Raw genomic sequence first — 27,618 nt, 5'->3', positions numbered from 1 at the left:
ATAGTTGAAGGGCTGAGAAGTTGAGAGAGTTTCCCAGCACCACACAGCTAGTTAGTGTAAAGGCAGCAATGGAACCTCTGATTATCTGACTGGTTATTTTATTCTCTTTACAGTCCTAAATTGAGTTAATAGTTCTCACCCACTGGGGTTCCATGTAGAATTATTCATTGTGCCACATTATAACGATGTTATAGTAATGCAGTAAAAGCTTTCAAGCAACCAGAGTCCAATCAAACATCTAGGGTGGAATAAAACATTAGATTAACTAGTGAAATGAAATGTAAAATAACTTCTCAGGTAAATGGCAAGTCAATGGAGCGAAGTCTTTGCTAAAATGAGCAAAGGGCATCAAGCATTGCTACCAGCACCCTCCTGGCTGTGTGAAACTCGTGGGAAAAGAGGGACAATCATCTCGCATTAAGTGGAGGGTTGGCCTGGAAATTCATCAAGAAATGCTGGGTCAGGGAGAGCTTGTGTTTCTCATTTTGGTCTATCTCCAGCGGAACTAGTCCTACAACAGTTCCACTGAATTGCTGCAAAGCCAGGTCACCTGTTTATGGAGGGATGGTCCACGTTTTGTTAGTAAAGCCAGATCACTACCACCATCACTCTGCAAAAATCATCAGACATCCCCAGTAAAACATGGAGCTCTTTCCGGGTGAATAGGAATATAAACTTGAAAGTCTAAAGGAAAATGCACATGGATCAAACTGCTCTGCACCAGCTCCCTAAAAGCTCCCAGCTGAGGTTAGATACCCAAGTGAACAGCCGCCGCCAGCTGCCTGCACCCAGAAAGCTTCGGGCGATTTATAGATTGTCAAGGAAACTGAGATCCATCCCGAGGCTCAGTTCCTAAGGTCTGGCCGCTTTTAAGGGCTGTCTCACCCCTTCCAGCACAGCGGCTCCAGGACACAAGAGATCTGCCAATACCGTTCACTAGGCACTCATGCTGGGGAGTCACTTAAAAGGAAACACGTCCCTTTCGGCTTGGGGGTAGCATGCTCGCCATTCAACGCCCTACTGGCTTCTGAACACCCATATGATTAATATTGGTACCCAGCAAAGAGAACTTCTTCTGACCTTGAGCGTGCGCGCTAAATAAATTACCTCGGAACGAAAGTGGTGTGATCTCAAAACAGCATCTGCGGAAAAAAAAAGAAAAACGAGACGTCAATTAACTCCTTGTTCTTCACCTGCCGAGTCACGGACGACTTACCCGGGGGACGAGGGTCGGGGAGGCGCGTTCCGGACGCCTCTAACGCAGTGGGGACAGCATGCTGGGAGGGCTGTTTACTAGGCCATCGGTCTCTAGGTGATTTCTCCGCGAGAAGTTTCAGGGAAAGTTCTGGGGGAGTTGGGGAGCCCCGAACTCTCCATGCCCCACGGTCCAGCGCCGGCCGGAGGGTGGGGGTGGACGAGGCTGCCGCAGCCCGGACTCCGCTCCAGCCATCCCCAGGGCTTAAGCACACTGACACCAAGCATCTGGTGCGTTCCCCCCACCTCCCGGCGATCTGCTTCCCGCGGTCACCCCAATCCGGCCGACCCGAGGAGGGGGACAGGGACGCTAAACACGGAAACGCACTGGGCTAGGGGAGCGGGCGTGGATAGGGTAGAGGGAGCAGCGCGGAAGCCAGAGAGCGCGCTTCCCTCTTCAAATCGGCTTAAAGATTCCTTCCGGCCCGAGTAAGCCCGTCGCGGGGTGTCTTACCTCGGCTCCTTGAACGACCCGAAAAGACCGATTTCATCGGATGCCTCCCCTTCTGGAGCCTGCGGTGCCAGCAGCAGAAGAAGATGATGGTGGCGATGGTGCCCAGCAGAAGCAACAAGAGGAAAAGGGCACATTGGATGCTGTAGGGTCTCAGCAAGACGAGGAAAGCGGCGGCAATCATGGTGCGGGGCGAAGCGGCGGCGGCTGCCGGCGGGGCTGGAGGGCGGCGGCACAAGCACCCGCGCGGGGCGCACGCTGAGCTGCGGGCACGGGCGAGCGCAGCTCAGCGCGTCATGCCCGACGCTTGCGGCCCCGCGCCCGGCCCAATGGCTGCGCACTCGCGTCCGCCGCGCTACGCGAGTGAGCCCGGGCTGAGGGCAGCGCTGGCCATGACTCAGCAGACGGCGACCTGGCACGGACTTGGCCGCGGGTAGCCCACCCCGCCCTCCCCGGGCGCCCCCGCCCCCACCCGTGCGCAGCCCCCGGGCGCAGCCCCGCCGGAGACGCGGCGGACGGGGAGGGGCAGCGCCGCCGGCAACGGGGCCACCTGGGCTCTGCGCATCGTCCCACGGCCACCGCCGGCCTCTGCATCCCCAAAGCCGGGAGCACGTGGGGCGGGGCGGGGACGCGGCGGCCCGCGGGGGGCGGGCGTGGGGCGTCGCGGCGGGGGCTCAGCGGATGACATCACGGCCGGGCTGCGGCAGCGCGGGCGCGCGGACATGGCTGCTACGGCTCCGGCGGCAGACGCGGGCTGCGCCCGGGCCTAAGCGTCCAGCGCCATCCCGCGGGGCCGCCGGCCGGTCCGCACCGTCCGGGGGGCACGGGCCGGGCGCCCCTCCGTTCCCGGACGCCCGGGCTGCCACCTCTCCAGCCTCCCGTGCCCAGATCGCTGGAAGCCCGGCGACAGGGGGCGCCCCGGAGCCACGGGGAGACCGCGAGGCGCCGACTGGAGCCTGCAGGCGGTGCTGCCCCTGCTTCCCACCTCCCCGCGCCCCACCCCGAGGCTGGGGCTTCGGAGGATGCAGCTGGGTGAGCTATTGCTTGCGGGGGGTTCCTGCACGCCGAAGCGTGAGCCCCGGGCAGGGCCTTTCCTGGGAATCGGGGTCCCCCGGAACGGGGGCCCGTCCCGTCCGTCCCCCCTGAACTGGGCGCGCTCCCCGGCGGAGCGCTCGGGTCTGCAGACTTGAACTCTGTCACTCAGCCGAGAAGGGGGCACTTTGCATCCTCTTGTATCCATGTTGACCCTAAAACCTTGCCTCCTTTAGTGCAATTGGAGGCAGAGGCAATTTCAGATTGAGGAACCAGCAGATGGAGGAAGTTGGAGATTGGCTTGTAAATATTTTGAGGAGAGATTTTGTAGGGCGAGTGAGGAAGTAGTGATCTATGACACTCAAAACGCACACACTCCCTTTCTCCCTCTTGCCGCCTCCCCTTTCTTCGTAATCAGCAAAAGGAATCCTGCAGTTGGAGATTTTCCTGGGGCCGCTGGCGCAGTGCGGACGCGGGAGGCGCGGCGGGGGCGCTGCAGTGGCCTCTGTCCCAGCGGCCGCCGGGCCACCTGGCCCGGACCAATTGCGACAGTGACCTCAGCCGGCCGGTGTTCTGTCGCCTTCTGCTGCTCCCGAGCCAGTGCTGGCTTTTCCCGTGCGGGGCTGGGTTTTGCTTGTTTTGTTTGCTCGCGTAGAGAAACTGCAATTATAGTGACAAGGTAACCCATTACTGCATTTGTGGAGTTGCTAGTAACTACTAGGGTGGACTCTGGAATATTTCGGAGACTGAAGAAATTGTGTCTTAATAAAGTATTTTGTAAAATTCCGGAAAGCAGTTCAAAAATCGATGACAATACTTAATTTTGTTATTTGTTTGTAGGATCTCAAGATCAGTGTGGTTTTCTAACTATACAAAATACACTATTCAGCTCTGCATAAAGGCTTACCATTGATGTTCTTAAGGCCTTTAACGTATTACCACGTGTAAGCATTAAAGGACACTCAAAAAGGCATTGAATAATGCACGTCTTAAATGCCAGATTCATCACCATGGGAAACAATGGATTGAGTTTTCTTATGTACATCTTGTTTCCTATGATAAAATAAGCATTATCTCATTCAGTTGTTCTGGTTTGAAGGTGGACCTTGCTTGCAGATGCTGTATAAAGTGAGAATGGTGAATCAGAGTGCCTGCAGGATGGGCTTACAAGGTCCCTGGCTCTGGGGCTGATAGGTAGCACTGCATTTGTGCAGGTAGCTCAAAGGTTTCCTGATACCGCAGCCACTGCAGTGGGAGACCACATTGCCATCCACTGTGCAGGGGTTATTGAGGAGAAGCCTGGGAGCCTGCCGCGTGGGGCACAACGGGAAAGGAAGAATTCTGTACCGCATTGCCTCACAGTGGCCTGGTGGAGTAATTTAAAACAACAACAAAACTGAATTAACCTTTTGCAAACATTGGGAGAATAACTAATGAGGAAGGTCATCGTTACTTTATACTTATTTAGGAAAATTTGTGAGTGAGCTGAAATGGCCCTAAATATCCTTGAAACATGCCGAAGACCGCAAATACAGCATAGTAACCATTTTGCCCCAAACTGTGCATTTATAACAACAGAAAGCAACTAAATAGCAATTATGATTTTGAGTTACGACTTTAGCACAATTGTTATCACTCTGAGTCTTGCTGCAGCCATTTGTAAGTTTGAAGTGCACACAAGAACATCATTTATCTCTTTTGGCAGGCAAATACTTAACTGCCCTGCAGTAGGATTATAGATATTTCTTTTTAGATGCGTTCATTTCTGTTCTTTGCATCAGTTATCTCAAGGATACTAATAATAATAATAAGCAAACCAAATCGTTGAAAGAATTTAGTATTTAGGTTCCGTTGTTTTCTGCTTTGTTTGTTGCTAATTTATCACTCCCTTCTCCAAATGGCATGTTATTAATTGCTTCTTTCTGTGTGTTTGTGTGATGCTAATGCGTTGTGGAATTCAATAAATATTAAATCAACCAATCAATCCTTTTTGGAAGTTAATTTAGTAAAATTCATACCTTTTCTTTCTGATAGATTTTCATTAAAAAATAATAATTGACATTATATCAAATTCACAAATTTAAAGTTTGGAGGTAGGGGTGGAGGAGGAAAGTCCATGGCCAAATCTTTCATACCAAAGAATGAAAAAATGAAAATGGAAAAGTATATATAATTTTTTGACTTTTTATTATAGTGAGCTAGCACTGTCACACAAGAGAAGACAAATGAGTTGGGGAAATTAGTTAAGAGAGTTTGGTATCTGGTATGTAGAAGATGGTCCACCCTGCAGCCCTTTTTCCCTTTAGATGCTCAACCAAATTGAGAACACACACGAGGAACCGAAAGGAAATTAAAATGTTAACCCTATTCAGGGTGAAGTCAGATTGAAGAGCATAGCTTAGGCTCAAAGCCAAAATGGGGCGTCTTATTCCTTTTCCACTAACTCTTCACCCCCGCCCAGTCACAGCTAAAGAATTACAGTCCTTCACAACAGTAAAGCAGGAAAGAACCCTACCTGTACTACTTCTCACCTGAAGACCAGAGGCTAAAAAGAGCCTCACACTCTCCAATCCACAAGGCCTGCAGCACGAGTGAGCAAGAGGCAGGACCGTGTGTGAGGAGGGACCTTTCATATACCAGCCCTGCCCATTGGTGGCCCCAGGCCCTCCCCAAGGCCCCTCATCACTGAGTCATTCTGCTCCCAAAGATAAGAGTAAGGGGCTTTCATAACATGACAGAAACATCTTCTGCAGTACCTCCCTAGAGGTAGGAAGTTATGGCACAAGTTCCTGATGTTTGGGTCAGGGAGAAATACAGAAAAGAAGAGAAGGATCCATCTAAGCTGTGTGGTGACCAATTGAGGGAAAGGCAGGGATTGCAGAGGACTCAAGTTTTGGGCTCGGGTGAAGGAAGAGTTGTGAAGGCAGAGGTGACAAACTGAGTTTCAGACCCATTGAGGGGCAGAGGCGTCAGAAGGTCATCCGTGTGAAATTACCCATGAAAACACGGCTGGAGACTGAGAACCAGAGACAGATGGGAATCACCCACATCAATTATAGTTGAAGTCACTGATGTGGACGAAATGACTATGGAAGAGAAAGTGTAGAAAGAACTGGTATCAGTTGAGGTCTATCCTGATGGGGCTTTTTCTGTAAACCTACATCGCTGGAAACGCCTCGTAGAGTAACTATGTGGTTTCCTTTACTCATAGAACTACGTGTTAGATCTGTGGGGAAGAACTACAAGACAGAGCTGCCAAGTGAACTGTGAAAAGCCAAACAGTCAAACTTTTTTTATCTTAGGTATTTGGCACATCCCAATGATCTCTACTGTTCTAGGGTGTGACAGCTTAGGAGTGAATATGATTTGAACTTAATGCATTTTTAAAGGGTATCTAAAATTCAGAACCAGGCAGATCCATCTCCTGACCCTAAACATGGTCCTAAAGAAAACTGCTTGAGGAAATTGGATCCCAAAGATTACAGGTGGGGAATTTTGAAGTTTGTCCATATTCCATTGGAGATCAAAGAAGCCCAACTAAAAGGATTGTGGACGGACTGACATGACAACTGTGGATTGAGCAAAACTTCTTTTTGCAAGGGCTACCTTATCTTGAAGGTTCTGGCTTTGGTGAAACAAAGGTGATTGGCAGTGGAAAAAATCAGAACATGTGAAATTCCTTAAAAATTTATTGACTGAAATAATTTTGCCTATGTTACACATAATTTAATAAAAAGAAAAAAAACCTTTACACTTTGTGCAGAAAGTAAAAAAAAAAAACCAAAAACTGGAATCAGAGCTTTGGAGATATCTTCCCCTTGTGGACTGGAGAAGGAGAGCAGATGACACGTGGGAAGTGCTTCCAGTTCAGGGGTTCCCAGGACAGATGCACATCTGGGGTAAGGAGCCTGAGGACTGAGGACCAGTGATGATGAGCCCTCTGCACACCTTCCGGGGAACTGGCTCATCGCAGTGGGAGAGGCTGAACCCGGACGGGAGTGGATTGGAGAGGGACGAGGACGTGGGAAAGAGGCAAGAGCGCTGTCTACAGTCTTTGGTGAAATTTAACTCTAGAATGCATGGGTAGAAATGCAAGTAAAGCCTGAGTAAAGGGCAACACATGGGCTTTTGTCAGGACAAGGGTACAACTTGGGAGTTGGAGCCAGCAGTGGGAGAGAAACTGAGAGTTGAAGGGAGGGGAGAAGGTGACCTCTCCAATGCGTTTGTGGTTTAGATACTTGTCCTCATGCTCCCTGGGTCCCCCAGACCAGTTCTTTCTGCTCTCAGACTGCCTTTGACTCTGCAGTATTAAAACTGACCCTGACTGGTTGTGATGGCTCCCTGCCCCTGGGCCCCTCCCCACCAGCCCTGGCTACTAATGCTCAGACTAGAAGAAGGATTTTTAGGGAAAGAGAACGAATGCCTTGGAATGTAGCTCTGGCTGTTTGTAAGCGTTTATTACAAACCTCGATAGAAGGTAGTAGATGACCCAACTGGTAATCACACAGAGACATTCCATTGGAATGTTACCCCCTTGAAAACAAAAAGTTTGGGTAAGAATGGCTCTAGCAATAAATGATTTGAAGTAAATCATACTGATTTTGGACTGGCAACCTTCTTGATCCTAAGTGAAGTTTTTTACTCTCAGAAATCAATGGCATGAAAGGAATTGGGAGGAATCTGAGGAAACATGTTGTATACCTGTTTATTCCCAAAAAGTTTTCATGGCAGTCTGAGACCAGGGCCTATGCCAACCATATACATGTTCTTGTATTGAAAGTTCAAGGAGCTACATCATTTGGGAGCACCGACAGCAACTAACATAATCTTGGAGGCAATTTCCAGCCACCAGAATCAGGGGAGCCATCATACAGATGCATCACTATTGTCGTTTTAAATTTTGCATTTATGAAGGAGAAACAATTGTTATTTGCAATAATATCAAATCTTTGCAGCAAATATATCCCAGGAAAGGACTTTATTTTACAGTAATAAAAACTTGGAAAATAACTTAAAGGCATCATTGTAAGAGAAAATATTTCAAATGACATCATCCCAAATTGTTCTTTTAATGTTTTAGAAATTTTAGAGCCTAATTAGGATTTGTTATCCTATGGGTGGCAAAATCCATGATAATGCTTGGAGGGAGGGGTTGTTCTTTTTTGTGAACATTACAGACTTCTCAAAAAAGTCTGCTGAGTTTGAGACTTTAAAAACATCAGTATAATTGAATTCATCTACTCTATAATGCTTTGCAGACAGTTTTTGTAAAGTAATCATTTATTATCCACAAGCAAATAGAATTCATTTCCAGTTTCCACAATGAGTGTGGGATTAGTCATACAGCAAAATACTGAGTCATTTGGCCAGAAAGTTTACGCAGAGTTGTATGAACTGCCAATGGAAAATCTGAGAGCTGTTCATAAATCAACTTATAAAGCTCTCAGAGTTATAAATCACTGTGCAGTGTTGTTCATTATTATTCAGATAGTGTGAAATATTTCCACCATTTCTAAGAATGGGCAACTTACAAAGCCAGTTTGAAAGCAGAAGTCATTGCCTTCTAGATCCAAGATAAAAGTTGCCATGTTCATTACAAGCATTTCAACATTCTTAAGTGAAAAAAGGGAAAAAAGTAAGGTAAGAGGTTTATAAGTTACATAGTAAATATGTTATGAGATGAATAAATTCTTGATTAACTGATGTTTATGAATTAAATTCCAGATTGTCTTAATAAAACAACAGCAATATTTAATAGCTAAATTATCTCCATTTCTTACAATAATTTTTTGTAGGACTTTTGCGTTAAATATTTTGTGGTAGTAGCTTTGTATGCTAATGCATCAGCATGCTGATGGCCTGAAAGAATGTCACTAAGAGAAAAGAGATAGCAAGCGTATCAAGGAAAATGGGATGAGTAACCGAAAATTAGTAAAAGATGTTTCAAACACACACAGTTCCAGAGAGTATTGAAATTATCCCAGTGTAATGACATCTCATGGATTTAGGAACAGAAAGAAAAATATGTCTTAAAATGTCTTTGTGGTTCCAAAATACTTTATGGAGTAAGACAGGGAAACAAATAGCAAACTCACTGAATTAGAATCCAGTAAAGTTTACATTTCAAAGAAGAAAGCCAAAAACCTAAAGCCTGTTCTTGGTCTTATCTCTGCTGTAGGAGCTTTTAGCCTGGAATTCACGAACAGGATTCTAGGGACCTGAAATTATATGTAAAACTGTGAGTCTCTTTAGAGGGACATGGTCCATAGTTTTCACCAGGTTCTTAAGGAGTTATTACCAAAAAGAAAAAGAGAATCCTCAAAACCATACAAATCCACACAGATACCAAGGCTTCTGCAGCATCAAATCATTCTCTCATCCATCGGCATCACGTCACCTAAGTGCCTCCCCTGAGACTGGGAGAAGGGTCTGGAGCACCATCAGCCTGGGATGAGCTGAGGAAGCACTCAGCTCTAACCTATACAAGTTCAGGGACATTTCCCCAATGCAGGCGAACACCGCCCACCCTACGGCTAAGTGGAGACAGTGTTCTCTGAGTTTCCTTGTCTTCCCGAGACTTTAAACAGATTGGGAGAGGGGCAAGAGAGTTCACTCTGTAACTTTCATTGGAATGTCAGTTTCAGCCCTGAGAAGGGAAGCCTGTATTAACTATCTAGGGCCACTCCACAACCATCCAGATGTTTGAATGCATAAGCCCATTCTGAGCGAAAAACACTGGTCCTAGAATTCAGTCTTCAGCTGAGTCTGCAAGGATCTCCATAGTCTTAAGGCTAAAAGAGAGGCAAGGACGTAGTATCAGGCTCCCAGAAACTACTCCTGGATATCCTGGTGAACGTAGCAGCCACTCCTCCTACATCCTGCCTAAGCCTCGGCTGTGAGGCTTTTCAACATCCAGCCTTCCCCGGACACCTCGGAGCTGGGGCCCTGGATCCTACCAAGATAACCCTGCCTGTGGTGTGGAAGACCGCCCACCCATCCTAGTGGCTGAGCTCCATCCACCCACTGTTTCCGGCTTCCCACGCTTGCCGTGCCTGTGAACCCCGCCCCCCATATTCCCAGGACACTAGGTCCCCATGTCCTGTCACTGTGATCACATTCCATCACATTAAAAGGCTGGTTATTTCATCATGGGACTTCCTCACTCCAGTGGGCAAGTCCAGCTTCCAGGGTGTCCTACTCTCTCCGTCTGGTGGTTCTATCTCCTCCAGGTTCTCTGCTGACCCCGTAGGCTGTGAAGGGTTTCGTACAATATTCATGCATTCCACCCAGAGACAGCCTTTGAACCACAATTTCCTGAGCGTCTCAGATCCCTCTGGGTCTATTCTTTGCAGTTTCATTTTGGGGCCATCTGCAGTGAAGCAGGAACCCACCTTGAGCAGACACTGCAGGGTCACAGTTAGTGTCCCCCATGTCCTGGTGGTCTGCCCCAGGTGAGCTGATGGAGTCTGGGTCTAGGTGCCTGGATTAAGGGGCACCAGCACCCCGGGAGTCGGCTGGTATGGTCCCTGTTTAATTCTCCTCACCCACAGGGTACAGGACCATGTCCTGGGTTTCCTCATCAGGGAATGTAATGTTGCTTCAACAGGATACAAAAGAATATTAGAGCAAGAAATTGGTAGTAATAATATTGTATTGAAATAAAGTAGTATCTAATATTGGTAGTAGATGAGGGGGCAAAGCAGTTAAGATGATTGATTAAGTAAATTATCTGAAATATGTGACTCAGCAGATTATGTTGACCTAAACTTTCAAGATTATTAAAGTACAAAATTAATAGACACATTGGTAAATGGTATACACTTAATTTCATTAGTATACGATATTAACATGGCAGATATTTCAAAGAGAAATTAGCTTGTCCTTTCATGTTATAACTGATAAGATAAATTAATATTTGAATGTTGCATCACTCCTGATTTTTATGCATAGGCATTGATTCCTGCATCAAAATTATTACATTTTGTGAATTTTAAAAATTGGTCTGAAACTTATTAATTTTCTAGAATATGGTTCCTTAAAGCAAAAATCTTAATGATCTCATCTTGCACTCAACTTTCAAGATGGATAGAATGTTCTACATTAATCAAAAAAATGTGAAATTGTTCTTACTCTTCTTCATTGTTCTTACTCTTCTTTAGGCGTGATACTGCACTTGTGTTTCTGATAAATGGGGAAAAGGCACATAAATATCAAGGATGGGGACAGGTAATAACATAAGAATAGCCAAGGAGAAAAATACTCACAAAAATTGATATTCCTCAGAAAAGGTTTTGGAGGCCCTAGAACCATAGGAAAACTTATCCAGAGTCCCTCTGAGTTTTGCATATACATTTTTGTGCAGACTTGCAGGTGGTCCCACACACACACACAGCTACAGGCTTTTTTATTTTTTAATTGAAGTATAGTTGATTTACAATGTTGTGTTAATTTCTGCTATACAGCAAAGTGACTCAGTTATACATATATATATTCTTTTTCATATTCTTTTCCATTATAGTTTATCACAGGATATTGAATATAGTTCCCTGTGCTCTACAGTAGGACCTTGTTGTTTATCCATTCTTATATATACTAGTTTGCATCTGCTAACCCCAACTTCCGAATCCATCCCTCCCCCAACTCCCCTCCCCCTTGGCAACTGCAAGTCTGTTCTCTATGTGGCTACAGGCTTTTCGTAGACATTTGAGGGGACATGTGACATTGTGGAGCAGGTGAAGATTATCTTCCAACGCTCTCAGCCTCTGATTTCTGCACTATTATCTCTCTGCTGTAGGTGTCTTGTTCCTGACCACATCGAGATGAAAATGAGCTGGTCTCACTGTCTCATTACAGATGAGACAGAGGCTGAGCTATTTGGCATCTGGCTTTCCTGCCAGGTCAGGAGCAGCAGAGAGACTCTGGTTCAGATGATGAAGTTCGTGTCTTTCTCTGTTCAAACTGCTGTAACAAAATACCAGGGAATGGGTAGCTTATAAACAACAGTAATGTATTTCTCACAATTCTGGAGGCTGGCAGTCCTAAATCAGGTGCCAGCATGGTTGGGTTCTGGCGAAGCCCCTTTTCCGTGCTGCAGACTGCTGACTTCTCACTGTGTCCTCACCTGGCAGAAGGGGCCGAGGATCCCTCTGGAGACTGTTTAATAAGGACACTAATCCCATTCATGACAGCTCCCCCCATCATGACCTAATCACCTCCCAAAGGCCCCATCACCTGATACCATAACCTATGAGGGTTAGGATTTCAACATATGGATTTTGGGAGGACCCATTCTGACCATAGCAGCCGGGTGTAGGCAAACCAGGAGGAACAGTGCTGTACCTCGGGGCTCGTCATAATGGAAATGTCACCAGCTGTAGGCTTACAGGGAAGGGAAGGAAGTGGTTATCACAACCTGACACGAGAGGGTCACATAGACAAGGCAACCCCACAGGAAGGGAGGAAGGAGGATACATCCTCCTAACTCCCTGTTCTCCTTCCCTCTGATCTCCTGCTTGGACATGCTGTTGGCTGAACCCAGCTGGGACGAGGGCAAGGGAGCCCAAGCGTGTCAACCTCCAGGCTTAGAGAGCAGCTTAAAGATTGGGGGGAGAAGGGATCAGAGGGGCAAAGAGAGGGTCTCCAGCCCTTGTGGCTGAGCAGGATGAGAGTCCTGAGAAGCTCTGATGATCCTGTCAAGACTCCAGTCTCTGGGGAAATGGGACTACGAGGCAGAACTTGGCAAGGAGGGCCCTGTAAGAGCTTCATCAAGCAAAGAAAGCAAAAGCTAGTTACTGGAGGTGATAGAATTTGCTGAAAGCTGATTTGATGATTAGTTTCTAACTTCTGGCTCGAGTCCTTCTTATGGGTTAGCAACTGGGATTGGTTGCCAGGGTCCACTGGGGCCCCAGTTTCCTCATCTGTCAAGTGTGAATAATCCTTGGACCTACCCTGGAGCACGACGGTGAGAATTAAATGAGGTAGTACAGGTTAAATGCTTTGAATGGTATAGTAAGTACTCAGTAAATATTAACTATATTTTTATTGTTATTAAATGAAGGAGACAGGATTGGAAAGATCTAAGGATGTCAGGTAGGGCAGGATGGGGAGCTAAATGAATTCCTTTCCTAGATAATGGTTACATGCATGACAGTGCATGACATCACAGCTCATTGGTTAAATTAGCTTTAGTAAAAGTGCATCCACAAACTCTGGCCTGATGAGACTGTTTTTCTTTCCTTTCTCATCATGGGAAGTTGAAAATGATTCAGGTCTAGAGTCCCTCAAACATATTTAGTGTTTCTGAGGTTCACACACAGTCTCCAATCAGTCTAAGCCATGCAATCATAGTTTGGCAGCATTGCCGAATCATCCTAAAGTATATTGATCATCTTTTTAGTTGGGGTATTTCTGGAACAACTTGGAAATTGAAAACACGTTAGATGGCATTTGGAAATGGCGTGAGGAAAAAGAGTGAGTTGAAATGCTCCCTAATAGATATTAGTAAAACCCTGTAGTTTCTCTCCAGAAGTCAAGAACACTTTGATGAGGAAGCACTTGCTTTGCTCAGTAGAGCGCTGTGCTTGCTGCAGGAGAGGGCGCCCAACCCTTCACAGCCATTCTGATCTTTGGTGTTTTGTTTTTGGTTTTTTTTTGTAGAGTTTCAATTTTTTAAAAAATTGAAGTGTAGTTGATTCAGAGCCATTCCAATCCTGATTTGCCTTCTTCTAGTGTATATATAATTAAAAAATAATAATATGGACATGTCCCTCCTCCATGCCTTGCCAAAGGCTGAGCTGAAACTAGTAGCCCATTTTACAGAGAACATTAAACCAGCCACTGGATATTTAGAAATATGTTGGCACTTTTTTCCTGGCACTTTGGAACTCATTTAGAGGGGAGTCTTCAGTTCATACTCCGACTGGAGTACTGAAGAGGACCTTCTGTGTCTGTACATTCCAAAACCGATATGTATAGAAAACAATCCAAAACTTTTGGCAATTTGAAAGGGTACTTAAGTTTTATTGTAGTGCCGTACTTGCCTTTCATGATTTTTATTTAATTCATAACAGAGAATTTTTATTTAAATACAAAGGGAGGTGAGATACCTGAATGATATTTTGATGTTCATTTAGTTTCCTTAAATGTGGTCCCTTGGGCTTCCCCAGGTGTCACAGTGGTTAAGAATCCGCCTGCCAATGCAGGAGACATGGGTTCGAGCCCTGGTCTGGGAAGATCCCACATGCCGCGGAGCAACTAAGCCAGTGCACCAAAACTACTGAAGCCTGCGTGCCTAGAGCCCTTGCTCATCAACAAGAGAAGCCCGCGTACCACAAGGAAGAGTAGCCCCTTCCCTGGTGGTGCAGTGGTTGAGAGTCCGCCTGCCGATGTAGGGGGCACGGGTTCGTGCCCTGGTCCGGAAAGATCCCACATGTCGCGGAGCGGCTGGGCCCGTGAGCCATGGCCGCTGAGCCTGTGCGTCCAGAGCCCGTGCTCCGCATCGGGAGAGGCCACAACAGTGAGAAGCCCACACAGCAAAAAAAAAAGTAGCCCCTGCTCGCCGCAGCTAGAGAAAGCCCGCGCACAGCAATGAAGACCCGACGCAGCCAAAAATAAAATAAATAAATTTATTTTTTAAAAATATGGTGCCTCGGGCTTCCCTGGTGGTGCAGTGGTTGAGAATCTGCCTGCTAATGCAGGGGACACGGGTTCGAGCCCTGGTCTGGGAAGATCCCACATGCCGTGGAGCAACTAGGCTCGTGAGCCACAACTACTGAGCCTGCGCGTCTGGAGCTTGTGCTCCGCAACAAGAGAGGCCGCGATAGTGAGAGGCCCGTGCACCGCGATGAAGAGCAGCCCCCGCTTGCCACAACTAGAGAAAGCCCTCGCACTGAAACAAAGACCCAACACAGCAAAAATAAATAAATAAATTACTAAACTCCTACCCCCAACATCTAAAAAAAAAAAAAGTACTGAATATTTATTTAAAAATATATATATGGTGCCTTTTGTTTCTTAGAATTTCAGAGGCAGCTTTTGTATTTTTGAACTCCTGCATTAATTATAGTATTGACATATTAAAAGTAAACCTAAATGCATTAATAATTTATATTTTTATTAATTTCATTTGCTTTCATTAGTTACAAAGTTCTCTGTTCTCTATGTCTTATTTCTCATACATGTTTTTCATAACTTGGAGGCTGGTTAGAACATTTTTCAAGCTATGGGTTATAACCCATTAGTGAGCTGCGAAATCAACTTAACATGCTGTGATCAGTCAGCACTTACTAAAATGAAATAAAATACAGTAGATAGAATAGAATCTGAAAGAATACATCACATGCAGTAAAAGTGAGTATGTTTTCTGAAATTTTGTTTTAGTTTTGTGTGTGTGGGTGTATGTGTGTATGTGTGTTTTCTGGATCAAAATGTAGAATGTATATTTTGCCGTGAGCTACAAAAGATTGGAAAAAAATTGAAAGTCATTGACATGTTATTCATCCAACCACATATCTTGGGAGAGTCTCATGGCTGTGGTTATATTTAATCTTGCCCCTTACAACTACCTGGGAATTAATCAAATGGTTTCTGTTAGCAAAAAAATAAATAAATAAATAAAATATAAAACAGGGCAGGGACTTCCCTGGTAGCACAGTGGTTAAGAATCCGCCTGCCAATGCAGGGGACACGGGTTCGAGCCCTGGTCCGGGAAGAAACCACATGCTGTGGAGCAACTAAGCCCGTGCGCCTCAACTATTGAGCCTGTGCTCTACAGCCCACAAGCCACAACTACTGAGCCTGCGTGCCACAGCTACTGAAGCCCAGGCACCTAGAGCCCGTACTCTGCAACAAGAGAAGCCACCGCAATGAGATCATCTCAACTAGAGAAAGCCCGCGTGCAGCAGCGAAGACCCAAAACTGCCAAAAATAAATAAATAAATTTATTTAAAAAAATAAATAAATAAAGAGTGGCAGATAACTCCATGGTAAATTTTTTTACCAACTATAGGAAATAGTAGTGTTTATTATAGCGCCATATTCATAATACCCATTCTGAATTTGCTAATTGGCAGGTAGTACAAACTTTGACCCACCTGTCTGTGGATGTAAGAACAGTGGCCTGAAATCTACTGAAAAGTAGAGCTTCTAAAAGAGGTCTGATATGTCCATTCTGGTTGGTCTTGAATGAATTGTGTGTTTGTGAAGAAACTTGAGGATTTGCTCTTTAATGAAATCATATCAGCAGGAGAAAATTTTAGTACGGTTAGGATATTACAAAATCTGTATTTTTGCAAACTAATTTTTTTCCAACTTTTTTATTGTGGTAAAAACACATAACATCAAATTTACATCTTAACCATTTTAAGTGTATAGTTCAAGGGCCTAAAGTACATTCACATTGTTGTGCAACCATCACCATCATCCGTCTCCAGACCGCTTTTCATCTTGCAAAACTGAACTCTATACCCATTAATCAGTAACTTCCCAGTCTCCCCTCTCCCACCCTGGGCTTATCAGCAACCCCTGTGAACCAGGACTCTGGCTCTGTTACCATCACTAAATAATACTGATTATTTAGTGATGGTGACCAGTTATATCTGGCAAAATCCACTTTTATCAAATAATAACAATTTGCTGTAGGATCTAACTGGCTATATATTGTGTCTCTCAAGTGCTGCTCTAAATGTTTAGTAATAATGTGCAGTGAAGTAAGGCACTGGGGAGAAAGAAGTTAAAGCGGTTGTTCTGCTTGCCAGGAAGAGAAATGAGGATGACAGAAAAGGAAGCATGTGACACATCTGAATTCCTTTTCAATGTGATAACTGAGCCCCTAGGTCAGGGTTCAGCAAGCTGCTGCCCCTCTGCCTGCCTCCTGTTTCTGTACAGCCTGTAAGCTAAGAATGTTTTTTATAGTTTTAAATAGTTGAAAAAAAACAATATAAGAATAGCATATCATGATATGTGAAAACTGTACAAAATTCAAGTTTCAGTGTCCACAGGTAAAGTTTTATTGGAGCACATCCACACTACTGTGTTTACAGATTGCCTGTGTGCTTTCATGGTGCAAGGGCAGAGCTGAGTAGTTGTGACAGAGACCACACAGGGTAGCCCGCTCAGTGCAGCACAAACCACAGTGATGCCATTGTAATAATTTGACATTGTTTTAATGTTGTGCCTATCGTCATACCATTGTATGACACTGCATTTTATTTTTTTACTACCAGTGTATGCCAATCATGCCAAAGCAAGAAAAGAAAGAGAAAATTTGACTTAGTGCTTTTAAAGCAGAGTGGCGTGTGGATTATTTTGTCACCAAACTAGACGGCAAAGCATTGTGTGTATTATACACTGACACTATACCTGTGCTTAAAAAAAAACATATATATGTCACATTACCAAACTCAGTATTCATCCAACTCACAGGACAAGTCACAACAATTAGAAAATTTTAAATGAAATATCACAGCAGAGTTTCTTCACAAAAATGAGTCTGTAACCAAAATAAGTTTCTGAGTGGTTTGTTTGTTAGCCAATTAAGGAAAGCCATTTACCAATAGTGAGTTAATTAAATCATGTTTTATTGCAGTAGCTTAAGGCATGTGCCCAGAAAAAAATAAACTTACTTAAGACTATTTGCCTTTCAGCAAAAACAGTTATTCAAAGGAATGAGGACATCAGGAGCAACATAATTAAAACACACGGCAAATGACTGAGTTTTTCTTGGCTCTTGACAAATCAACAGGTATTACTGATATTGCTCAGTTCTTATTTATTTGAGAAGTAATTGCTGATTAATTTAGAGTGACTCACAAATTAGCCATTATAAATAGTCTGTGAAACAACTGTGGGAGAGAATATATCCAAAGAGGTTGAGAAAACACTAATTCAGTACAACCTGGGTGGAATCTGCTAAGACTTGATACAACTGATGGTGGTTAAAAATGTGTGTGGAGCAGGAGAAATGTTTGTTGGAAAATTTTACAAAACTTGTGAAAATGTAAGGTCCTTAAAGCCTACAGTTATTCATTTTATTATTCATCAGAAGGTACTTTGCAGAAAATATTTGAACCTATTATGTATTTTTTTTTCCTTCCTTGCGGTACGTGGGCCTCTCACTGTCGTGGACTCTCCCGTTGTGGAGCACAGGCTCCAGACGCGCAGGCTCAGCGGCCATGGCTCACGGGCCCAGCCGCTCCGCAGCATGTGGGATCCTCCCAGACCGGGGCACGAACCTGCTTCCCCCGCATCGGCAGGCGGACTCTCAACCACCGTGCCACCAGAGAAGCCCTATTATGTATTTTTTAAATAGTTGTATTGAAATATTATTCACATGCAATTCACCCATTTGAAGTACATATTTCAATGGTTTTTTGTTTGTTTGTTTATTCACAGGGTTTGTGCAACACCACAATCCAATTTTTAAAAAACGTTTTTGTCCCCATTGAAAGAAACCCATTAGCAGGCATTCCTCCCCCAATCCCCCAATCTCTCACTCCTAAGAAACCACTAATCTGTTTTCTGACTCTATAAATTTGACGATTCTTGACATTTCACATAAATGGAATCATACAATGTGTGATCTTCGGGGACTGATGTCTTACACTTAGCATAAAGTTCCCAAGGCTCATTTATGTTGTGGCATGTATCAGAACTTCTTTTCTTCTTATTGCTGAATCATATTGCACTGTAGGGATGCACCACATTTTATTTATCTATTCATGAGTTGATAGACATTTGTTTTTTTCCACTTTTTAGCTATTATGGCTAATACTGCTATGAAGGTTTGTGTACAAGTTTTTGTATGGATGTATGCTTTCACTTCTCTTGGGTATATAGGTAGGAATGAAATTGATGTGTCATATGATGACGTAATATTTAACTTTTAGAGCCGCCAGACTTTTCCAAAATGCCTGCACTATTTTACAATCCCACCAGCAAGATATAAGGGTTCCAATTTCTCCACATCTTTAAGAAAACTTTGTTTTCTGTCTTTTTTGATTATAGTCATCTTAGTGCATATGAAGAGGCCTCTCATTGTAGTTTTTATGAGCATTTATGTAGTGATTAATGATACTAAACCTCTTTTCCTGTGCTTATTTGCTATTTATATATCTTCTTTGAAGTGTTGTCTGTTTAAATCCTTTGTCCATTTAAAAAACTGGAGCATTTGTCTTTTTATTATTGTGTTGTAAGAGTTCTTTATATATCTTGTATCCATGTCCCTTGTGAGATCTATTTTCATATATTTCCTTCCATTGTGTAAGTTGTCTTTACTTTCTTGATGGTATCATTTATGAAAATAACGTTTTTGTTGTCATATCTATGAAATCATTGCCTAACCCAAGGTCACAAAATTCATAAAATCTCATAATGGGCCAGCATTGGCAAGTAAGCATTTGCCATTAATTCTGATGGTAGGGAACATTTTGAACCCTAATTAAACAAGATATTTTTTTAAATTCCAGTCTCATTTGTAGGCCTGTCTGACAAAAAGTTATACTCAATTATTATTAGTATAGTTTCAATTTTATGAATAAAAATTTTGTGAAGATTTATTTTCTTCTTGCTTATAAGTACCTACATAATATCCTTGATTTTGCCCCTTGGCCTGCAAAGCCTAAAATATGTACTATCTGACGCTTCACAGAAAATGTGTGTTGACCTTGCTCTGAGTAAACAGATGAATGATATTTGCTACAAGTGGAGTTTTTGTCTATGGAATGCTCTTAACTGTGTATCCCTGATTTAAAATTGCCTATGGCAAACATACCTAGGATCTATGGATTTATAACTCCCTAGAGAAGGTCATGCAAGCTGTACAACTCTGAGGTATAAAATGGAGAAGTGTCACGACGTAAACACACCCACTGTGTGAGGTGACCCCCAAACCTCAGTTAGAGGCCTCACCTCTTATTCTAGAAGGAAGAACCTACAAAGCCAGGATGTCCTAGACCTCCCCATTCTGCTTGTGCCTTTTGATTGCTTGTATCTTTGAAATTATTAATAAAGCTTGATACTAAGTAAGACCTCTGATATTTGTGAGTTAGATATTACAGTCCAGTCCCATGTGTTAGCTGAAGCACTATTCATGTATTTGAAAACATAAAGTAAGTTTTCAAAAAGTCACAACAAGCAATCTTGGAAAGACTAAATATAATTTTATGCTTGGAGTAGAGAATAATGAATTTCTCTTAAAATAGGTAAAAGAACCATATTTTCTAAAAGGATTACTTGGTGTAATTTGGTAAAGAGTATAGTTACCTTCTACTCAACAATCCACATATTTGTCAAACTCCCTTTAAGCTAGTCTCTTCTGTAAAGTTTTATTATTTATAATTAAATATCTTTTCATGAAAACAAACCAACATATACAAGTAATAAGGATGCTACAGGGACTTCCCTCGTGGTCCCGTGGCTAAGACTCCATGCTCTCAATGCACTGGGCCTGGGTTCAATCCCTGGTCAGGGAACTAGATCCCACATGCCACAATGAAGATCCCGCATGCAGCAAGGAAGATCCTGCGTGCCGCAGCTAAGACCCAGCACAGGCAGATAAATAAATATTAAAAAAAAAAAAAAGATGCTATGACCAAAAGTGTTGAATCATCCATACACAGCAAAAGCTAGATTTGATCATTTCAAAACTATTAAACCTAAAAACTATCATCTGTTTTATCAGGTTTTGAAAAAATGATTCTACCTTAAAATTTTAATGAAATGCATTGTTGCCTTTGAGATTTTTTTGCATTCTTTATGGTGCTACTCTTAAGTTTACACCAAAGAAAATCTTCCATCTCAAAACTTTAGAGTTTTCAGAAAAAAAACAGAACAAATTTCTAGGCCATTCTTATTGATCTCCCTTGGAATATTTTTTGTCCTGATGAGATCTGCTATTATTATTTTTAAAGATTTATTTATTATTTTCATTTATTTATTTTATTTATCTTTGGCTGCGTCGGCTCTTAGTTGCGGCACGCAGGATCTTCAATGAGGCCAGCGGGATCTCCGTTGAGGTGCGCAGGCTCTTCGTTGAGGCACGTGGGCTTCTCTCTAGTTGTGGCGACCAGGTTTTCTCTTCTCTAGTTGTGGTACACAGGCTCCAGGGCTCGTGGGCTCTGTAGTTTGTGGCACGCAGCCTCTCTAGTTGAGGTGCATGAGCTCAGTTGTTGTGGTGCGTGGGCTTAGTTGCCCCGCGGCATGTGGGATCTTAGTTCCCTGACCAGGGATCGAACCCACATCCCCTGCATTGGAAGGCGGATTCTTTACCACTGGACCACCAGGGAAGACCCTAGATCTGCTATTATTAATGTCTTTTTCCTAAAGTTATATAACTTCAGTCCTCAAATCATTTGCATAATTTTACAAGGTTTCTACTTTGTTTTTTAGACTCCTCATAACTGATTGACAAGAAAAAACTTGAAAAGATGGAAAAAATTTATACTATTTGATTTTATAAATGACAACTTCCTGTATCCCACGTTCTCAAAACATGATATCCTCATGATTTTGAACCAAGTGAAAGTGTGTCCTGAATTAGCCAGTGGGAGAAAGAATGACAGGAAGTATTGAGTAAAACAATCTACTTGAGTGGCTAGTCCCTTTATGAAACATACAGTTGTAAACATATTATGGATCCTTTTGTTTGTTTTTCATTTTAAGGAAAAACATTAACTTTTGGACTACGTCCAGAGTAGCACCATCTCATGGGCATTCCCTCCTCCTACAATTTCAGAAAACCTTTGGTACCTAACTAAGAAAATGCAGAAGATCTTGCAAACAGAGGAAATTACCAATACCCAAGCTCTTAGAAAAGGAAAGAGGAAAAGGACGGAGACGATGGACTCAGAGAATGCGAACAGTGACCTGGATAAATGGCAGGTTGGTGTGCTGTTGTTGTGGTGGTACTTTCTTCCCTTGCTCTGCCATAATTCCATAATTCCTTTCACAATTTATTAGTGCATTTCCCCCTCTTGTATTAATAGATTCTTCCCTTTAATTCTTTATTCAACTGAAGGAATAAAATTTCATGTTATATTTTTAATGTTAAACAAGTTGAATTAGAAACATATTCACAAGCCATTTTACCAGCTTCTATTGAAGTGTGGCCAATTATACATTGTCCAAACTTTCCTTGATATCCTGGGACATTAAAGATCAGCAAACTGTCAGAAAATATTTTTTTCCTCCCAAAACCACTGGAGAAATTGGAACACCTCTTCTAAAATTTATTGCTTTTTTTTTTTTTTTTGACTCCAGTTTGCAGCCCATCCTCATCACAGGTTTGGCCAGGGCCCCTTTCTTATTTGTATTTATTCATTTATTCCTTTTTGATCTGAATTCCCCACTCCCATTCTCCTCTTACACTTTGGACAAACTATCCACCTGTTTATCCTTTATTTTTTATTTGTGTGTCTTTGTAATACATGGAGTGCTTATGTGCATGTATTTTCGTTTAATTTTTAAAATACATACTGTACATTCTCATGGTTTAGAATATATTTTACTCTCCTGGGATAGTGTCTGGAGGCACTGAGAACAGTCCAGCATCTGGCATGCCGCACATCCTAGGCTGCCCCACAACACGGCCTCTGACAAAACGAGGCTGTCCCGAACCCCTGGCAATAGAATTGTTTACTCTTAAACCCAGAAGGTTGGGAAAGCACCAAAATCTGCATGTGGAATGTGCCCAGACCGACTTTGAGAAGTTGTTGCTGTGAGACCTAAAGTTCTTATGAGGTTTCCTGAAACGAAACATGTCAGCCGGGCCCATGGTGGGTCCATGTCTGCTAAGCATGTCCATGACCGGTCACATATGCTTTCCTACGGAGGGGCAGAAAATCCTTGTGAAAGTGTTGAAGGCACAAGCACAGAGTCAGAAAGCTAAATTTAAAATGAAGTTTTGAGTAATAAAAAAATCAAAAGCCTAAAAATTATATATCTGTATATCTACATAGCGTGTGTGTGAAAAGTCTCCCACACAGCTGTCCCCACCAGCCCTGTTCCTGACTCCTGGCCCCCTAACACATGTAACCACATTTATGACTTTCTTGTTTATCCTCCCAGTGTTTCTTTGTTCAAATAAAGCAAATATGAATATAGATATTCTTATCCCCTCTTTTGCACAAAAAGTAACTTACTAGATAGGCTGCTTTGTACATTGCTTTTTTACTTAATGTATTCTGACAATCTTTCCATTAGTATATAAAGAACTTTCTCTTTTGTACATCATCACCCACTGTCCCCTAGCATGGATGTGGCTTGTTTCCAATCTTTTTCTGTTTACAAATCATGCTGCACTGTACAACCTTATGGCTCCATCATTTCACACATCATTTAGTAGTACATTGGTATCATAATATATAGCTCAATCTGTTTGACTTTTCAATCAGCACTGTTTTTAACATCTATATTGCTATTATATATGATACGTTGTGTCTAACAAAGCATAGCATCATTTTACTTATCCTTTCCTCCAATGATGAAAACCTAGATTTCCTCCAGCATCTTGGTACTACAAACAATGACAAAATAAATGTCCGCATACATGTCCATTTAAGAAACAGCGTGAGAATGTCTCTGGAATAAACACTTAGAAGGGTGAGTAATGGCTTTCATATGACAATGAAATTGCTTTCCAGAATGTCCACATCAGTCCACATGCCCAGCAGCAGTGCATAAGGGATTCCATGTTGTGCTTCCCTGCCAACACTTAGCATTTATGTCCTTATTTCATATATTTGGCAATTGATGGGAGAAAATTATATCTTGTTTCAATTTACTGGTGCAGGTTTTGGAGGGGGAGGGTTGTCCAGTGGTTCCTTGAGGGCAAAATAGTCACCTGCTCTAGCAGGCCAGTATGGTTTCTTTTGCAATTTGTGTTTCTCAAAAACTTAATAACTTTCCAGACTATTTCTTTCTGTTTGGTTTCATTGCAAGTAGCTACAGCCAGAGATCTTATTTGGTCATAAATAAGCCTGAAATCTCTCCTCTTTTATTACGGCTGCTCAACCTCTTTTCTCTCCAACTTTTGGCAGTGACTTAATTGCCATATGAAACAAAAAGCTTGAAGATAATGCACTGAAGCTGAGGCTTGCCGTTGGGGTGGATTTCAGTGTCTGGCAGAGAACACTTAAAGAGAAGCTCTTGAGAAAGCCTTGAGTTCACAGGCTTTTTTTCTTATCTCTTACAATTTAGATGTAGACGTCATTCACTTTTTTCAAACCTTGAAGATTTAACATGACTGGACTCAGTTTAAATTGCATGCTACATTCTAAATGCAGATGGAAGGAGAAAGCCTTCCATTTCTGCAAACTAGCTAGCACTGACAAGAAATCACTGATACACACAGACATTCTTTTTCCAGTCTCAATAAGTACATGGTGTGCCTTCCAAGGCCTTGCAGGTGACGGTTTTACCAAATGTGTCATCACCAAGGTCTAACAAGAGTCAACAATCTTCCAGCATGTTATACCTTTGCTCTTTTTGACCATAACCTGACCTCTAAGTAATTCAAACATATGTCAAGTTTTGGGTATCCGGCTTCTAGGTACCAAAATCTGCATTAGTTAAGATGCATGTTGTAAAGGCTGTAACAAAGACCCAAATATCACAGTGGCGTATAAAGATGGAAGATTATTTCCCTTTCATATAATAGCAAGAGCAGTCCTGGTTGCTGTAGCAGTGCCAAAATGTTGAGGATCCCTCTTATCTTGTTCATTTACCTTCCTGAACACACAGCCTCTGTCTCTGGGTCAAGGTGACTACTCCAGCTCCCACCTGCATGCCTTCGTCTCTGCCAACAAAAATAGAATTCAGGCAGGAGAAGGCCAGCCCATTCCTCCTAAGGTCATGACCCAGTAGTGGTATACATTGTTTCTACTCCTATTTGATTGGCGGAAGCTTAGTCACATAGCCACACTGAGCTGTCCGGGAGTCTGGGAAATGTAATCTAGCTGACACCTATCTGCTGAGCTAAAAACCTATTACTGTAGAAGAATGGGAGAACAAATACCTGGTGATAGCCAGCAGTCTCTGCCACTGTTCATTTCTCTATTGAGTTTTTATAGTTTCTGTTGGGTTTCTTAGTCTATTCTGGTGGGTTCCTGTTCCATTCTTATTGATTGGCGCATATGCCATATCTACTATAGAAATTAGTTTCGTGTGGTTTTAGATTTTGCAAATATCTTATCCCAATCTATTGTCTATTAACTTTGTCTTCCAGTGATGCTTATAAATGGATTTATGCTTGATTTCATTTCTCTCTTGTGGGAAATTGCTGCAAGAACTAGACCATATATTCTATTTTTCCCAATTACTTGGCATAGAACTATGATCTCAATAGGCATCCTTCAGTTTTTTTAAATAAATATTTCGTTTCTATTTAACCAAATGCATCAGTTTTTTTATTAAAGATTTATATATCTAGCATGAGTACTTTAGCTACTTGCCAACATAGAACAATAGTAATTTTCATTACCATTATATATATTATATATGTCACACACACGTGGAATAATGAAATATGTATACATACATAGATTTGTATACTTGTAAAATAAGGAGTGAGGTTGAATGTATACATTACTGATCATACAAAAATATAATTGTATTTTCTATAACTGATCTCATCTGGCTTTCAATTCTCCATCCCTGCTAGATAAGAAAAGGGGGAGGGGGGAAAGCTTGAACTTGTCCATTGACAGTGAATTACAGAGTGTTCTTTTTTTTTAAAATTTTATTTTTGGCTGCATTGGGTCTTCGTTGCTGCACACGGGCTTATCTCTGGTTGCTGGGAGAGGGGGCTACTCTTCGTCGCGGCACACGGGCTTCTCATGGCGGTGGCTTCTCTTGTTGCAGAGCACAGGCTAGGCGCATGGGCTTCAGTAGCTGTCGCTCGCGGGCTCTACAGCGCAGGCTCAGTAGTTGTGGCGCAGGGACTTAGTTGCTCTGCGGCATGTGGGATCTTCCCAGACCAGGGCTCGAACCCGTATATCCTGCATTGGCAGGAGGATTCTTAACCACTGGGCCACCAGGGAAGCCCAGTTAGAGTGTTCTGGTGTTTAAAATCCCTTTGAGGTATTGGTATAGTTTCAGTCACTTCAGGGTTTAAGTCTCAATGGAGACTAGATTCTCACTCTCCTCCACTTCCTGTTTTTTTCCTGGGAAGTGTTTCAAGTTTTGAGGAGTCTTACATATCATCCAGCATCTGGGGAGGGACTGCTGGTCTTCTGCCCAGGCTCTAAGTCTTCTGCCTGTTTCCTTAGTGTCCAGTACTGTTACTGCTGAGGCACAGCATTCCCTCCAGCTCCCAGGGGGTTCTGTTGGCACCATCTGCTGACGTTTGCTGTGCTGGGACCCGCTGCCATCTTCTGTAAGGTTTTGGCACCCTGTAGCCTCTCTGTTCACCAGTTCCCCCAGCACTTACCCAGTTCCTGACCGGGACACAGGGATCCTCTGGATTCTCCAGCTGCTTTGCATGAGCTCTGGGGAGTCTGGACACTGTCTCTGGTCCATTTGTTCAGACACCAATTTTGTCCATTTCTGATCCGTGGCCCAGAAGGCGCCGTGTTGCCCTGGTTTTGCTGGACATGGGGCCCCTTTAGGGCATTTATGATGTGCTGAGAAGCACGGAGCTGGCCCTGCTGCCCTGGGACTGCCCCTCATTCATCTGGATGTTTCTATCATCTACCCTAACCCCGTTGATCCACCTCTCTTCCCCACAAAGGTCGGGGCAGGAAGAGCAGACACTGGAATCTGACTTTCTGTCCTTCCTGCTCCTCAGCCTGGCCCCAGGAGGTCTCTTCGCTTCCTATTCAGCAGGAACTTTCTTGATCTCTATTTTCAAAATTTTTATTGGAGTATAGTTGATTCACAATGTTGTGTTCTGGTGTACATGTGCCTTTATCTCTTCTAAAGTTTATTTTTTTATTTTTATTTTTTTGTGGTACGCGGGCCTCTCACTGCTGTGGCCTCTCCCGTTGCGGAGCAGAGGCTCCGGACGCACAGGCTCAGCGGCCATGGCTCACGGGTCCAGCCGCTCCGCTGCATGTGGGATCTTCCCGGACCGGGGCACGAACCTGTGTCCCCTGCATCGGCAGGCGGACTCCCAACCACTGTGCCACCAGGGAAACCCTAAAGTTTATTTTTATAAACATCATACTCCAGGCTTCTAGATTTGGATCTTTATAAATTTCCTTCTGTGCTCCAATTTTCCAGATTTGGATTAATGTAAAGGCCACCTTAGTAATTTGAGAAAATTCTTTTCTGCCTCAACAAAGCCTGGGTTTTACGACTCAAAGGCATACGTTTTCGGACTATTGTCCTGCTGTCCTTAAAAAATATTTTTGAAACTAAAAGGTAGACGTCAGTGCTTTGTTCTGGGTAAATCTTTCTCCTTTCTCTGATGCAATAAACCCCCAAATTAGCCTCATGGCATAGTCTCAACAAAGAGGCTGTGGATGAGGTGTCGGGAGAGAAATGGAGGACGTAGATGAGTTACAAAGATCTGAATGGTGGTCTGGTTGATTCTACTCTGTTATACTATTTTTCTACTTTGTGTTTTTCATTGAAGTTAGGCTGAAAGTCAGAATCCTGATTACTGTTTTTTGTTTTTGTTTTTGTTTGTTTTTTTCGCGGTACGCGGGCCTCTCACTGTTGTGGCCTCTCCCGTTGCGGAGCACAGTCTCCGGACGCACAGGCTCAGCGGCCATGGCTCACGGGCCCAGCCGCTCCGCTGCACAGGTCTCCGCTGTGGGACCTTCCCGGACCGGGGCACGAACCCGTGTCCCCTGCATCGGCACGCGGACTCTCAACCACTGCGCCACCAGGGAAGCTCCTGATTACTGTTTTGAAAGAGACGTGTGTGTGAAACTTTGATGTCCTCT

The 27,618-nt window shown here is 43.4% G+C and overlaps 2 protein-coding genes and 1 non-coding gene across 9 annotated transcripts in view; 2 read left to right on the top strand and 1 right to left on the bottom strand.

The window, feature by feature from the left end:
* DST (dystonin) overlaps nt 1-2,117 on the bottom strand; it is a 494,628-nt gene extending 492,511 nt beyond the window's left edge. For 3 of the 4 annotated variants that reach the window (XM_033424298.2, XM_033424315.2, XM_033424316.2), the window contains exons 1-2: nt 1,709-1,904; nt 1,108-1,142 (exon numbers count right to left, since the gene is read on the bottom strand). In XM_033424298.2, the coding sequence (XP_033280189.2) occupies nt 1,108-1,142; nt 1,709-1,889 (216 nt within the window). In that variant the 5' untranslated portion in view covers nt 1,890-1,904. Of the gene's footprint in view, nt 1-1,107; nt 1,143-1,708 lie in introns of all 4 variants that reach the window. The other variant, XM_012532210.3, reaches the window with a different exon arrangement.
* A 254-nt stretch (nt 2,118-2,371) lies between these two features.
* BEND6 (BEN domain containing 6) overlaps nt 2,372-27,618 on the top strand; it is a 53,127-nt gene continuing 27,880 nt past the window's right edge. The window contains exons 1-3 of one of the 4 annotated variants that reach the window (XM_033424329.2): nt 2,600-2,737; nt 17,380-17,477; nt 21,468-21,613. In XM_033424329.2, coding sequence (XP_033280220.1) covers nt 17,441-17,477; nt 21,468-21,613 — 183 coding nt within the window. In that variant the 5' untranslated portion in view covers nt 2,600-2,737; nt 17,380-17,440. Of the gene's footprint in view, nt 2,738-17,379; nt 17,478-21,394; nt 21,614-27,618 lie in introns of those variants that run through there. The other 3 variants (XM_033424330.2, XM_049716250.1, XM_049716249.1) reach the window with 3 other exon arrangements.
* Nucleotides 5,859-5,989, top strand: LOC117200653 (small nucleolar RNA SNORA18). The gene has a single exon (XR_004482273.1). It is a non-coding gene; the product is annotated as a small nucleolar RNA SNORA18 (small nucleolar RNA).

This window comes from Orcinus orca, chromosome 10 (genome assembly GCF_937001465.1).
Source record: "Orcinus orca chromosome 10, mOrcOrc1.1, whole genome shotgun sequence".
Lineage (NCBI taxonomy): Eukaryota > Metazoa > Chordata > Mammalia > Artiodactyla > Delphinidae > Orcinus > Orcinus orca.
The sequence above is the reverse complement of the archived record's forward strand: the minus strand, read 5'-3'. Positions and strand labels throughout refer to the sequence as shown.